A 15673-nucleotide genomic window follows, 5' to 3' on the forward strand; every position below is an offset into this window, starting at 1 on the left:
TGCATAGCTCTGATTTTGCTGCTTTGTTTAAGAGAGCGCAGTGCTGAATCTGTGGAGTACACTTTTTGGATGAACATAACTTTATTTCAACTTTGCATTGTCCTTTCGTGTCACTTTCTGATAAGGCACGCTTTATAAAGGTTTTTTATAAACTGCAGTGTTAATAAATCATTTAACAAATAATACCAAATAATGAGAGCGACAGTCCATCTGGGGGGGGGGGGGTCTCCCTGAGGGCTTAAAGACTCTGGAGAAGGAGTTCCCACAACCTGGCAACCCAGCGTTTACTATGTAACTGATCTGTGAAGCATTAGTCAATTATTTATTTCACATGAATATCTTCAAGTGTATTTCTACTTCATACTCCACACGTACTTATTAATACTAATAGAAAGAAAGGTGTTATTTTTCAGTGGTGGAAAGTAAGTAAGTACATTAACTTAAGTATAATTTTGAGGTATTTCAATTTTATGCCACCTTTTTTTTATTTTTTACTCCACTACATTTATCCGACAGCTGTAGTTACGAGTCACTTTTCAGGTTAAGATTTTACATTAAGTTTAAGATTAAACCAGATTAGATCCCTTAAAGAAAAAAGCAGTGTCGCACATTTCAGATGCCTACTAGTTGCTAGCCGTTCCACCAAAGAGACATTTCTTCCTTCTAAACGTGGTTCCATTTAAATAACTCTTTGAGGCCCAAAGCGGTCAAATGATCTGATATTTCACAATGACGCAAAGAAAAGTCGGCTCACGGCCCCTCAGATTTACCTTGTGACCCTTCGCAGGGGGGCTGACCCCTAGGTTGGGCACCACTGGACCGTAGCCAACTGTATATAAAGCAGTTCAAAGTAGCTCCACCTCAAGCAGCTACATCAGTAACATTAAGTTTAGACCTCAAACGCCTCACTAGGAGCAGAATCGGAATCTCTTTTAGACTTTTAGTTTACATGGAAAGCGCTGATCGAAGACGCTAAGAGTCTAAAAACAGCTAAATATTTCTTTTTGGTGTACAAAAAAACAGCAGCTTTATACCTAAATGTGCTACAACATTTCAAAAAAAACAAAACGCATGCTTAACAGATTAAGCTTCTTAAGCTTCCTTCTCATGTTTGTATTTAAAACGCTGGTACTCATTGACCTCACTAACACTCAGTAATTAGCTCAAAATCGTGCCTCAATTTAGGATTAAAACGCTCAACTCAAAAAATAACAGGGCTTGATTTTCTTTCCCAACCTGAACATGGTAGACCTTCCGGCGCAGCATCCTCAAAACTTTACTCTGAAATCCCCCAAAAACTAGACGTCAAGAAGAAGAAGAAGAAGAAGAAGAAGAAGCAGCAGCATCATCTTCTGCTTCTTCTATCCCCTCAAAATTAGCTCCCAGTGTGACTGCCAATGAAGAACGCCCTTTGTTTAAATGTGTGTGTGTGTGTGAGACAAAGAGAGAGAGAGAGAGAGAGAGAGAGAGAGATTTGGAGATGAAGAGGAAGGGAGGGCGAGTCATAGAGAGATGGAGGGTGAGTTAGTTCCCTGTAAAAAAAAAAAAAAAAAAAAAGGGGAGACAGGAGTTGGAGGGTGAGTCAGAGCCAGTTTGAAAGACGGGGGGGGCGGGGTGGGGGTGGTGGGGTGCAGAGAGAACTTGAAAGGGGTGCATAAAAACGATGAGTGCGCTCATTTTCCAATTAAACGTTATCTGCGCGCACTGCGAGTGTGTGCGCGCTCCCTGGGTGCTGCGCCGCGTTGCCGTCCGCCATTATAATTGGACACAGAAGACTATCACAGCTCTGCATACAGTGAAGCTGTTGTACTGACCGAGCTCTGTGTGTGTGTGTGTGTGTGTGTGTGTGGAATTTGCATCAGTGTGTATCTGAAAAATGATTTTCCAAAATGCTGCTGTGTGCCTGTGTGTGTGTGTTTCCTTTACAGTACGTACGTTGTGTGTACGCGCTCCATCAGAAAGTGTGTGTGTGTGTGGGTGCAGGGTGAGGGCCGAGGGTCAAAATATGTTCTCTCGCAGAACAGAGCCTTCCCTTCAACACCCACAATGCAATGTGGGGGGGGGGTGAGTTTGTCTGCCAGGCACCGACTGGCCAATGAGGTCTCTCCATGCTGCCGTGTCAGCATTCCTGTCATACCAGCCGGGGCAGAGAGTCAAGGAAGAGTGTCTTAAGCTCTGGGTCAAAAGCTGGAAATCTCCAGGACGTCTGATAGCTCACAGATTTTGTTGTCAATCAAACAGTGCGGGCGGGACTAAGACACCTTTTTTCTGCTGGTGAAGTTGTCTGTTCAGCCGCGGCGCTGATCTACCAAATTCTTCAGGTGTACACCAGGTGTAAGCATCTGAAGCAACATGTACGTTTCCACAGCAGTGTTGTGGTCCTGCTTGGTGGCAGCCATGTCTTCACATTAAAAGCGAACCAACACGGGGGGGGGGGCTTTTACAAGCGGGCGTAAGAACTGCGGTGTTTGTCCACGTTTCGCACCTCTGACATCACCACATCTGGAAAATGAGGTTGTTTTTTTTCTGACCAGGTTGCTCAAGTCAATCAGTGCTTGGCTGCCGTTCTTTAAATGTAATTGAAATTCTTTCATTCTGTCTTCACCACCTTGACCTCCAGGACGTCCAGGGAGATTCCTACTGAGAGTTTCCATCAACCCGCACAGTCTGGGGATCAGGAATATGTAACAGTGTGCGTGTGTCCTACCTTCCACTGTGCCAGCAGGTTCCTGGCTGCCGGCTGTTCGTGGAGTCTCTCCTTGTTGGTGGCGTCTATTAAAACGTTGCAGGTTGTCTCAGCCTCCGTCAGCCAGTTAAGGAACTTCTCCAGGTCCAGGTAGAACTGCTGCAGCAGCTTCAGAGCTGCTTCCAGTGCTGCCTCCCTGTCCGAGACACTGGAGAGACGCAGATACATGGCAAGCTACAAGTCACCAAAGAAATCTGGCTGATATATGGAGAGTGCACAACTGTCACAACTGATGATTTTTTCCAATTAACACAACTTTTGTTTGGATTTTCAGGGTCATTTTCATAGGAGGCCTTTGAGAAGCAATACAAAATCAGGCAATGGAATGGAATGGAATAAGGCTAAAGACAAAAAGGCTAATAAGCGTGCTAACAACGGACACAATTCAGATTCTTAAATGTGAGGATTTTCTGATTTCCTTTGCTTTATGTCACAGTAAACTGAATCTCTTTGGCTTTTGGACTGTTGGTCAGACCAAAGAAGCCGTTTGGAGACGCCACCTTGGCATGTTTCGCTGCTGTCTGCCATTTTGCCGAGCAAAAGATTGAATGAAAATAATCATTAGTCCTCATGCTCTGAGATTCGTCCTGAGGGGAACACGAATGTCTGCACCAAATTTCACTGGAAGACATTCGAATGTAAAGAGAAACAAGTGAGCCAAGCATAGAGCTTTGGGGTACTCCGTTATGGAGGAACTTAACAGCTCTTGAAAATCTTGTTTCACCTTGCTGCAGTGATGTACGGGTGTACTCCAGGTCCCTTTAAATCACTGTTTCATGTGGTTACAGGAAGGCATTTTGAACAGAGCCCATTGACTTTCACAACATCCCTATATTAAGCCCCCTCTGCTTCAGCAGGGCATGATCAACACTATCAATTCTTGTTTCTTTAGGAATCATATTGGCTTCTTCTTTTGCTTGGTCTTGTTCAAACGGGTGGCAGAGTGGTGTTACCGTTTGTTGATGTGTGTCCAGGTGGCCACCATGTTGTCGTTGACCTGGCTGACCTTGTGCGTGTCGTCGCTGGCGTACAGTGTCAGCAGTTTGTTGGCCAGCGCGTTGGTTTCGTCCACCTGACCCTGCCACTGCTGCAGCTCCCTCACAAAGAGCTGAGGAGGGAGGGAGGGAGGGAGGGTGAAGAAAGACAGAAGAGAGAGAAGAGGAGGAAACTGACAAACTGAAACAACTGTAAAATGTGGTGATTCACTCTCAGCATCTAAATGTCCTTTGAGTCATCCCCAGCACGAGTAACATCACATTTTTGAGCCATCTGCTTATGAATCTCACATGCAAGGTGGAGAAAGGATGTGTGCATTTTAAGTTATGAGTAATAAGAAAGCTAATTTGGACAGAACAGAAATCTGAGGGTGCCCTAACATTTTTGAGACTTTCACGAAGTCCAAGCCCCACCTTCAGTTCAGCGTTTTGTTTCTTCAACGCCTCCACCGTGTACGTGATCTGCTGCCAGGACTCCAACCTCTCACTGGCCCGCTTGATGAGATGGTCCACGCCCTTCTTGGCGTCCAGCCAATCGGCGGAGTCCTGCAGCATGTTGTGGAGCTGCTTCGTCCTGTCGGAGAGCTTGGTCTGGGAGTCTTCCCAGTGAGTCTGAAGCCTGTCGACTAAAACGGCGGCGAAAAGAACGTCAGGCATTGTTGATTGTGATCATGATGCAAGATACTGCTTTGTTGTTGTTGTTGTTGGCTGCCATGTTGCTTTTGCTTGCTACCACCGGAGGGCCCCAGACTTTGACATTTTCGTCAGGACCGCAGCAAAGCAGCAGATGCTTCTTTAATTACAGTAGCAGCATTCAAAATGTGTGCTGATAACACATGGGTGGAGTACACTACAGGTTTTTTGACTGATGGGGAAAAACTACAGTCATGCAATTCCACAACAAGCTACTTTAGAACATCCACAGTTATTGTCATCACTAATGTTTTCCTCCACAGCATAGTATCACCAAGCATAGAAGCTATCCTGTGACCATGATCATGGTTTTGCATCACCATTTTCTGAATAATATACTGTACTGTAGGCAATACGAAAAGGGGGGGGGGGGGTGGAATCCTGTCTGCAACCTCAGCAGATCTTTTTCTGCGTTTAATTCTGCATTGCGTGTTAGGCATGCATATTTTGCTGCATCAAGACTTCCTTTGAGTGGGTCAAGGGGTCGCCATCATGCACACATCAGGGCGCGGCATATGTAAATATTATGCGGATAAGCTGGTGGTGTGCCCCACATGCTTGTTACGACGGGCTAAATTAGATTCAAGTCCGGAAATGATGGCGTCTTCGTGTCTTAAGAGAATGACACCATTTTACACAGGAGATGGTGCCAGCGAATCTACGCGTGTGACTGTGTGACGTACTGCGTTCAGTGATCGCGTTGCGGGTCTCCTGGTTGCTGGTTTTGTTCTTCAGGTTCTGGGCTGCTGTGACCTGTCTCTCCAGGAGGGGGCGCCGCTGGTCCAGCTCCTGCAGACACTCCTGAAAATACATATATGTATAAGCACATACAATACACATCAGTATTTGTATCTGCTCAGGTGCATAACTCTCTTATGTATACAGATGTGGTAAATCTGTTGGCCAGCTTACAATACTCCAACATTTTCCCAGCCCTGCTCTCATGCAGCCAATTGAACCTCAACCGTGTGCTATAAATGTAGTCATCACAGTGACCTCTGAGGCCCTGGGTCTGACCTTGAGCCTGCTGATGTTGTCATTGATGTCGTCCAGGTCAGCCACCACCACGCGCTTGTTCTGCACCATGTTGTCCAGCATGGTGAGCCAATCGGTGAGCTCAGCCCAGGACTTGTTGAACTGAGCCAGCGCCGCAGATTCAGGCTGGGAACTTCCTGTCAGACTTTCATCTGGGACACACACACACACACACACACACACACAAGATGTTCTAACCATTTTTTGTACGTTATCTTTCTATCTCTGCCATTTTCTTACTAATATAGAGAATTCACACCTGAACGAAAACTTACATAAACCTGCAAACAGACTAACGGGAGACCCCTGCCTAACTTTATCTTCCTGGACCATTTGCTCCGTGACACAAACCGGAATTATTGAGAGTTTATGAGGAATGTCCAATGAATGAACGGGCTTCTTTACTCTAAAGTAGCACAGAAAGCAAACCACATAAATGTCGTTGCTAACGTTATTTTTTTAATGCTAACATTAGTTTTCTTTATGCTAATGTTACTTTTTTAATGCTAGCGTTACCTTCTTTTATGCTAACATTACTTGTTGTGTGAGGGAGGGCTTGTGTTCTTTTAACCACTGTGTACGTTATGCTAACGCTACTTTTTTAATGCTAACGCTACTTTTTTAATGCTAGCGTTACCTTGTTTAATGCTAACATTACTTCTGTGAGGGCTTGTGTGTGTTGGTTGATGGTTTGGAACACACACACACACAAGTCATTTCTTGCTACTACGGCTAAGTGTAATGGCTAACTACTTTATGTAGGCTTAGTTAGCGTTGCCACCGAAAAAGGGAAATCTGTCGATACAGAATTATACAGGATCAGTGGGCTGGAATTAGTACATTGCCTGTTAAAAAATGATGGATATTGTATTCTTAAATCCACTAAAATATCAAGGTGAGGGCTGGCTCAAATATCCATACTACCCAAAATATATAAATGAAGTCTTACTGGCTTTTTTGGCTACTAGCAGAGCAGCCATCCTCTCCTTATGCTGCCGCACCAGCTCCAGGATCACAGTCCAGTTTTCTCTCAGCTTGACATACTTCACCTGTCACCACACACACACACACACACACACCGAGTCAGAGTCAACGTCGACAGCAATGATAATCGCGTTGTACCGATGCAATCAAAGGCTTTTATTGTGGCACGGCAAGCGTGGCTCAGGAGAGCTTTTTTCCAAGTCAAATATGGTTCCGTGTGTCTGATCTTCAAAAGATGTAATGTTCTCTGCCATACATTAATGAAGTACATAATATGGATTTGATGAAATGTTTGAAGTGGAACTAGCAGTGAGATGAAAGAGAAAAGTGTTATTCCCATCTTATTCCCCAGACGAACGCAGCAGGCGAGCGCACTTAACACTGGGAATGTCTTTTTCATCGCTCCTCTTCATCATCAAAAAGACAATGATTCAGCAAATGAGAGAGCAATTGGTTTCATTTGATCCATTGTGTGTAAAAACAAGGTATAAGGTAGCATATGTAAAAGCCACGAGAATCCTGTTGGGTCCTTTTCAACAGACAAATCACTGGCGTGGTCTTCCTCACCTTGTCTGGTAGGCTGGGAGGACTGTCCTTGTACAGTCGATCGGCTCGCTCCAAAACGAACTCCACTTCCGGCTGCTTGACCTGCACTTCCTCAATGAGCTGGAGAAACAAACAGAGAGAAAGGTACAGCGTTTTCCTTTTGGAAGCGTTTCAAAATGAATGCGATATCATTAATATCAATTTCAGCCAGTTTGGACTTGCGGACGTTGCGGTGACGGAGGTCTATATGGGAAAATAGCAGGAATGCGTCCTACCCTGGGTGGTGGCTCCTCAGGGCTGTGCTCTAGCTGGGCTCTGGTGCCGGACGCCCAGGCCGACAGGTCATCCAGCTGACCCTGGAGCTTCTCCAGCTCCCTCAGAAGACCCTCGATCTCCAGCTGACGCTCAGGCAGAGCCCTGGACGCCTAGACGAAGACAAGGCCGCGACTTATTCAGGCGCAGAAAACAATGACGAAGGGGAGTGTTGGTTGACATACGACTGGAATGGCTGTGGTCTTTCAGGTATGAGTTATGAGTTATCAAACCACTTTTGCTTGTCATGAGGAGTACTACTCACAAAACACAAAAATAACAGTTTAAACACAACAACAACAAGAGGTTGGAGTATGAAAATACAACAGATACACACACACTGTGTTGTTGTATGGTAAGTACTGATAAATCAGTGTACTTACAGTAAGTACAGTTACTCTAGGACTGTACTTAAGGACCATATTGAGGTACTTCTACTTGACTTGACTATTTCTATTATTACAAGTTACTTTGGAGATTTAGGTTTTTTCGTGCCAAATATAGGATAATATGAAAATATGAAACATCGTTCTAGATTAATAACCTATAAGAATATATGTGATCATTTACTTCAGTAAGATTTTGAATGAAGGACTTTTACTTCGAACGGTGTATTTCCACATTTAAGTATTTCCACTTTTGTTAAAACCCGCAGGAACTTTTTTTTCGGGCCTCTCGGCGGCAGCTGTCAACACAACACTGACGTGTTGCATCAGCTGAAGCCTCTCAAAACTTGGTTTCAAATCTGAAATATTTCATATATGTGCCTCTCTTGTCAAATAACCAGCTTTGACAGAGAGGCTCTGTGGCTTTGTTGCTACGAAAAACACCCTTCACATCACACGTAGTCATTTGACCCGTTATCAATGTATGATCATTGATTTTAGCTGCTTTAAGTCGTGGATAAATGAGATAAACATGTGTATCTTGCAGTGCATTAAAGGAGATGTCTCCCTTCTGCACACCCAGCTACGTGTATAAACAGGGCTCCTCAGTACCCGGAGCCCGGAGCCACGACTGCTCATCACCATTATCAGTACAAAACATCATGTACGCGGCGCGACTTCATAGCCGGGCGCCGCTTTGTTCTCGCGGGCGAAGCTGAACGCCTGTTTACAGAGCGCCGTTGAGCTGCCGTGATCACAGTGGTTGCCGCTGACCTGAGCCCAGCGAGCGTTGATGATCCTGACGTCTTTCTGTCTGTCGGCAGGAAGTGTTATCTGTTTGTGTCTGGAGTTCAGATCCTCCACCGCCGCCTTCTTGGCAGGGAGCTCCTCCACACGTGCCTGACACACACACACACACACACGCACACACACACACGTAAGTCATAAAGGCTGAATTTAATAAGAAATCATTGCGGCAGCTCAGTGTTGGACACAAGCTCTTATGCAAGCTCACACACACACACACACACACACACACACACACACACACAAACAATAAAGTATTTTCAAGGTTGAATTTCAGAATGACACATTATAGCATCTCATTGGAAACCATAATACCCTCTCAATCAAATCAAACAAACCACATTAGTACGTGCACACATTTTTCAAAGCACAGTGTAATAATAGAGAAGAGCTTCTCATTTACACTGTAACAGCAGCTACATTTAATTACACACACACACACACACACACACAGAGCTCAGTGTTGATGGTACCTGGACTTTGCTCAGAGTGTCTCTGACGTGCTGTGGCTCTGCAGGCTGCAGAGGGATGGCCAGGACGCCCTCCGCTTTGTCCAACCAGCCCAGCATCGAGCCCATGTCCTCCTGCAGGTCCGCGGACGCCGTACGCGCCTCGGCGGACCTGCGGCGGGCGGCGGGGGGAGAAAAAGAGGAAAAGGAGGGTGAGACGTGTTCGAGAGACAGGAGTGCCCCAATGGAGCGAGACAAAGTCCTGTTGGATCAGCTGGACGAGGCGCACAACAGGGCCCGGAGCGGGTCTCAAAAACCTCCAAAACAAATCGACTTTTGTCTGTCTCGCTGCGTCCTCATCATCACTGGGCTGACTGAAAAAAGGCAACATCAAACTATAAACATGAAATGAAATCACACAAGCAGCCTGACCTCAGTCCAGTTGCTCTTTTTGCACATGCAAGCAAGGAAGCGAGGGGAAAGATGACAGATTCTAATGCTGAAACCTGAGAGACACTGGAGACATGTGTTCTTATCCATGGTATGCATGGACACAATAAAAGGGACATTTGAAAGTAAGAGACACACACACACACACACACACACACACCTCCTCTTGTGCTCGTTGAGCTGCTGGCAGACGCTAGCCCAGCGGGTGTTGAGCAATCTGAGCTGCGTTCGGAGCCGCAAGGCATCGTCTGGTGTGCTCAACTGGCTGATGTCCTCTCCTGTGGAGTTCACTCGGCCCAACACCACTTCCTGGAGAGGTATGGCCTCCGTCATGTCCTGTGCACACACACACACACACAAACACACACACACACGGTGGGCGATGAGCTTTTCCGTTGTTTGGTTTGTGGGACTCACCTGCATTCTGGAGACATTTTTGGTCATCACGAGTTTAAATATTTATTTCAAGATGAACAGTGAGGATTGCTGAGAAAGATGAGTCTTGGTTTCAGTCATCTGCATCAAGGTGTTTGGTACGGCAGCCGGAGATCGCTCGATGTGTCCATTCATTTGAAAAAGCAAATTAATTTCCCAAAACGTCAAGCTATGCTTTCAAAGGCTTTGAGCACCGGGAGTAAGCCGGGGGATGATTGTTTTGGCCACTGAAGGTTGTTGTAAGTCTCCACAAAGTTAATGTCAGTCAATACAACGCTCCCACGAGTGCATCAATACCAGTTCATTCAATATGTCTGAGTGTCTGTGTGTGTGTGCATGTGTGTGTGTGTTCGTACACTGGGGGCTCAGGATTGGGCGCGGTTCAGGTGGCAGCTTGCAATTTGAGGTACCAGATGGTCCTCTGTCTTTATACAAACACACTCTCTCTCTCACACACACACACACACACACACACACAGGTTGGCACTTGAGTGGCACTTGGACACTGCATCCCTGTCTGTGCAGGTGGACATTGAGAGCTGATCACAGCAGCCCAAAGTGGACTGGGCATGTCTGATGATGCAAGCACACACACAAACACACACACACAAACACTCCTAACAACACTTCACATGCAAGGTTTGAGCGCACCGGTTTAACCGCGGACACTGAAACTAAAAGTCAACTCGCCTCTCTCCTCCGCGGGAAGCGACTCCTCGCAGTTGAATGAATGAATCTAAACCTCGGTGAGGTAAAACGCTCCATTGTTCTGCGCATTACAGGAGATTGCTCTTCATAATCCTTCAATTTTCGGTTTTTTTTTCCGGGGCTTGATGTAACACTGAAATGTCAAAATTGATGACATAATATTGTTACGTAAGGCCTAAAAACAAAAAAAAAAAGGAAAAGCGTTCTGTTTGTATCGAGGCTGACTGCGCTGTCAGACACTCGCTGCCATTTCCTCTTGACAACTGCCATCTGTGTGCCAGCGTGTGTGTGTATGTGTGTGTGTGTGTGTGTGTGTGTGTGTGTCCCATTGACGTCCCATAGATGTTCACTTAAGCCCTTATAGATACAGATAACACTTAAGACTTGATTTGTTAGGTGCACTCATTTGTTTCTGGGATGACCTCACAGTCTAAAAGGCACTGGGGTCTGCGACTAATAATATTTAAATCATCGATTAAGCTGACGACGATTTGATCAATGAATTGGTCCGAATCGGGAGAATTGGAATTGCCCCTTTGGTGACCCGGATGACATTCCCATCAGCCTCAGCTGTACTGTGTTTCGAGCTAATTAGCAGATGTCCGCGAGCTTAACTGCGACGGTGAACACCGCAAACAACACCCGCGCGTTAGCATCATCGTTGTGGCCATGTTAGCATTCAGCATTTGGCTGTCGACTCTTTGATGGGGGATACATATTAACACTCTTTATACTGACTTGTTTGACATGACGCATATGTCATTTGCCAAATCAATAGTAATCAATAGCATGGGAGACACTTATTGGTGTACTTAATATTTTGTGATCACACTTGAGAGATGGAGGCTGTAAACCTTTATATTTGCACAGAAATGCTTGTGTCTATGGTTGTGTGTGTGTGTGTGTGTGTGTGTGTGTTACCCGGAGGCGCTGTTTGTGTGCTGCCGGCTCACTATCGGCCACTTTCAGAGTGCTCTCGGCGTCATTCAGCCACTCGTCCAGCGCCTTCTGATCCGAGGCAAACTTCTGCCACTTGGAGTTGCAATCCTGCCAACGCCTTGATGTGCGCACACACAAACACACATGCAGATTTTCATTCAAATGGGTGCGCAAAATGATGCAATATTCATGTCATCATCATCATATACATATATATATATATATATATAAATATCTGGCATCACCCCCCCCTTACTTCAGTCTGTCCTGGTAGAGCCTGCTCAGTTTGTCCCAGTTGGTATTGAGAAGGACGGCGGTCTCCTGGATCCTCTTGCCCTCCAGAGGCCGAGCCCCAGACACCATCTCCTCCCTGCGGGCCAGCGCGCCCTCCACTGGACCTCGCAGCTTGTCGACGCTCGCCTTCACCTCCTGTGGTTGGTTTACGGTTGGTTTGGGGGACATGAAAGAGTGACTGTCACGGGACTGCTCGGTGTGCAAATATAAACGCTTATCAATCAACTTTTTTTTTTCCCATTTTAGTTCATAGACATGGCCATCAATTGGACTGCAAATTTACTATACTCATTTTTGTACATTTTCTTTACATAACGACACATTTTTCATGTTATAATGACATTTTTTTAGTTGTTACTAGATACCAAATGATTCTGCTTTTACAAGAACATTTTCTTTTCACAACAAATAACATAAGCTTGATTCTACTCTTAAATGTGTGTCCGTTCAATACAGAGCTATGGCCAGGTTAGCTTAGCTTAACATGGAAGCAGGTGGAAACAGCTAGCCTGGTACCTACCAGTACCTCGCCATAAGCTTTTACAGAGGTGTTTTACAGGGGGTTTGTGTGCCTGACTATTTCTTGGCCGGGAGCAGTGGTTTGAGGTTGCCACGAAACCCCCCCCCCCCCCCAGCAGAGATTCCAGGAAGTCGCTGCACCTGGCCAAGAAATAGTCCAGCACAGGACACCCCCCTGTAAAAAACACAATTTGTTGTTTTTTAAATGTTGGTTTTTAGACAATCAAGATATAACATGTTAATTAGTGAACAGCCAGGCTAGCTGTTTCCCCCCCTCCCCTGCTTCCTCAGTCTTTATGCTACGCTAAGCTAACCATCTCCTGGCTGCAGCTTCGTAATGCTGTGATGACGTCGTCTTTCGTCATGGCTCACCCCCAGCAGGAAATAAAACAATATAAACCAATTTTTTTCTAGCCAATGTAAGCTACAGTTTGTCAGTAGGCATTTTGACATTTTCCTCTTTTTAACAACAAGTCTTGTTATGACAACATACGAACATGTATGTTATTGTTTCACGGGGATGAGTGTCGCTATGAAGAGAATGTGTGTAATAATGAGAAATATTTGTGACATAACGTAAGATAACGTTGCCATAACAAGAACAGTTTAATCATTTGGAATAATAATAATAAAACCAAGAAAAAGATGTCATTATGAATGAGAAATATCTTGCTATAATGAGAAACGAAACATATAAAGAAATATCGCCTGTGGCTTTCAGGCAGGAAACACTGAAGCGGCGCTGACCTTCAGGCAGTGCTCCTGCTGAGGCAGGTTATAATACGCTGCGGGCCAGTATTCAGGAGAGTTCAGCTTGAAGTCCGTCTCTGACACCGAACGCAGCAGCGCCTGCAAGTCTGTTAGGTAGTCCTGGACACCCACACCCACACACACACACACACACACACAGACAGACAGACAGACAGACAGGAAGGCGTAAGCGCCAACGCAGCCATGTTCACATGCACACAAAGTAGAGTGGCAGATCAGGAAAAGATATTATGACATCATACAAAGAAATGTATGCTTTCTCTAACCACCAAAACTAAATCGGATTTTCAGCTGATTAAAAAAAAAACGATCTGGGACTTCACTTCATTGAAGAACTTCACTGGACGTTACCGACCAGAATTCAAATCAGATCTAGAGAAGACTATGGAACCAAAGTGCATTTAAAAAAAACGATATAAATGACTTATTGTAGATGAATTTTAGATGATGAATTCTGAACTTTGAGAAATGAAGCCCCAGATCGCTTCAAGGCTGTCAGATACCATGTGATCTCTCACAGTTCCTCCTCGAACACGTTAGTAATCCCCATTGTGTATCACGGTCGCAGTCACGCTTGTGGCGTCAACTCGCTTTGAATTCATTGGAGCCATCGGTTAGGAGCCGACTCTTGAAACTGCAATTGAAATTAATAGTACTACCCCCCCCCCCCCCCCCCCCCGACCATGATACACAATACTCTTAACTGAGCGCGGCAAATGGAGCTGCTCCTGCCACTGAGCCCCCCCCCCTCTCCATAGTGCAGAGATACTGGGATATTAACAGCTCGGCTCTGTTCATTTCACCTTCATTGTTGCGCTCCCGCAACCCGGGGGGGCAATCGCTTCTCCCGTCAAATGACACTTTTTAATTAACCCTAAATAAAACACACACATTAGCATTATTAGTGGCCAGACAGAAAGTTAATGATTGCGGCTGACCTTAAGTTAACAAGTAAGCTGTGGGTTCTTTCTTTTCTGGGGTGACAGTAATAATGTCTGTAGCAGGGGTGGGGCTGGAGTGCACAAGCGGATTCACTCGCTAGCTGATGGGCTGAGTGTCCTCTGCAGGGGTATTACTGTCCAATCAGAATTGAAGCAGCAGAGGCCGAGATATGCGGCCTTTTGGCCCCTAGTATGGGTCATGTGCCAAAACCCCCCCACTACATTTCCCATAATGCAACTTGATAGCATCTTCCGTTAAACCCGTTCGAACTCCTTACCCTCCCACGCACATGCTCTTTGTTAAATTTGTAGCCAAGAAAACCACCGACGACATCGCCGTGACATCATCAGGGTTGTTTTTGGCAGAACAAATTGGTGCCGTGCCCCTTTAACTGCATTTTGCACAGCGGCGTCGTCATTACAGAAAGTTTCCTCCAACACCCGACACGCGTAGGTGCTGCGAAGTGAAACAGAAGGCCGGAGATTTGAATGTCCCAGTTTCTCTGCTTGCTATCAGCATTGTGGAGCTCTGTCACACTGGGCTTCAAACACGGTAAAGAGCTTTTAGTCATCATCAGAAATGGACACATTCTCACAAGGCAACCATTTCTCTGACAAAATGTATTGATCTTTTGGCAAATCTAAAGAGCGACGGCGCGTAGATTAAAAGGAATTTGATCCCTTAACATTGATGCTGAGAGCTAGATGAGAAGATCAATACCACTAGCATTTCTGTGCGTTACAGCATGCAGCCTACTAGCTTAGCTTAACACAACTTAGCCAAACTTGGTCGTTTTTACACTTTGGATTTGTCGCGATAAAATAAATAAGATATAAAATGGTAACAAGAAGGTGCTGTCAGGTGCATATTTGAACTATGGACAGCGCTAGGTCAGCTGTTTCCCCTGCTCCCAGGCCTTTATGCTAAGCTACGCTAAGCGGCTGCAGCTTCATATTGCGAGGACAAAACTGAGAGTGGTACCGATCTTCTCAACTCAACTCCTTCCTGCCACATATTCTCGGTCAACATTTTCACTCATTGCTTTGTCAACCACAATCCAAGCATCCAAGGCCCAAGAATTACTTTTCAACCGCCAGCTTTAAGCCAAACGTGGGCAAGAAATCGGTAAAGTGTTCCATGACCACGGGGCAAAAGTCATGCGATATGAAAAGGGTCAAAAACAGCAGAATTGACCTTGTAGTGGGATTGTTTTGTCTGTTGATTTGTCTAATCCACACTACTGACTAACTTTTACACAGAACCAGGACCGTGGATTTTGTCCCCCGTCTCTCTTACGCTGAAGCTGAAGAAGGGATCTCTCCCCAGCCAGCATGGACAGGAGGAATGATCGCGGTGACCGGTGTACAAATGGGAGTGTGAGTGTATAAATATGTGAAATAACCCTCCAAGGTCTGGTTAAAGTTAGGGAAAGGTACAAAATGTCAGGGTTGCACGGGGTCGAGTGTCGCCACTAATTGAATTCAAGTCGCTTATATAACCCAGTGTGACAGACTCGCACGTGGTTATCTCTCATTTGATAAATCACATCACAAGTAAAGGCCCACAACAATACCTGCTCTTAGTATACACACACAGAGACACACACACACACACACACACACACACGGACCCACCTGCTCACGCATTTCATTTGTCATTTGT

The 15673-nt window shown here is 45.5% G+C and overlaps 2 protein-coding genes across 2 annotated transcripts in view; both read right to left on the reverse strand.

Annotated features, from left to right (window-relative positions):
- The window catches only part of LOC139306716 (dystrophin-like), a 49270-nt gene extending 48004 nt beyond the window's left edge, over window positions 1–1266 (reverse strand). Inside the window, exon 1 of the mRNA XM_070930666.1 lies at window positions 1237–1266. Coding sequence (XP_070786767.1) covers window positions 1237–1266 — 30 coding nt within the window. The remainder of the gene's footprint in view (window positions 1–1236) is intronic.
- Window positions 1267–2590: 1324 nt separating this feature from the next.
- The window catches only part of LOC139306974 (dystrophin-like), a 100034-nt gene continuing 86951 nt past the window's right edge, over window positions 2591–15673 (reverse strand). Inside the window, exons 44-58 of the mRNA XM_070930936.1 lie at window positions 13046–13155; window positions 11742–11914; window positions 11468–11603; window positions 9564–9739; window positions 8978–9125; window positions 8376–8597; window positions 7275–7424; window positions 7021–7119; window positions 6419–6518; window positions 5452–5621; window positions 5118–5235; window positions 4156–4367; window positions 3700–3854; window positions 2708–2894; window positions 2591–2614 (exon numbers count right to left, since the gene is read on the reverse strand). Of these exons, the coding sequence (XP_070787037.1) occupies window positions 2591–2614; window positions 2708–2894; window positions 3700–3854; window positions 4156–4367; window positions 5118–5235; window positions 5452–5621; window positions 6419–6518; window positions 7021–7119; window positions 7275–7424; window positions 8376–8597; window positions 8978–9125; window positions 9564–9739; window positions 11468–11603; window positions 11742–11914; window positions 13046–13155 (2180 nt within the window). The remainder of the gene's footprint in view (window positions 2615–2707; window positions 2895–3699; window positions 3855–4155; window positions 4368–5117; window positions 5236–5451; window positions 5622–6418; window positions 6519–7020; window positions 7120–7274; window positions 7425–8375; window positions 8598–8977; window positions 9126–9563; window positions 9740–11467; window positions 11604–11741; window positions 11915–13045; window positions 13156–15673) is intronic.

This window comes from Enoplosus armatus, chromosome 24 (assembly GCF_043641665.1).
Source record: "Enoplosus armatus isolate fEnoArm2 chromosome 24, fEnoArm2.hap1, whole genome shotgun sequence".
Classification (NCBI taxonomy): Eukaryota; Metazoa; Chordata; class Actinopteri; order Centrarchiformes; family Enoplosidae; genus Enoplosus; species Enoplosus armatus.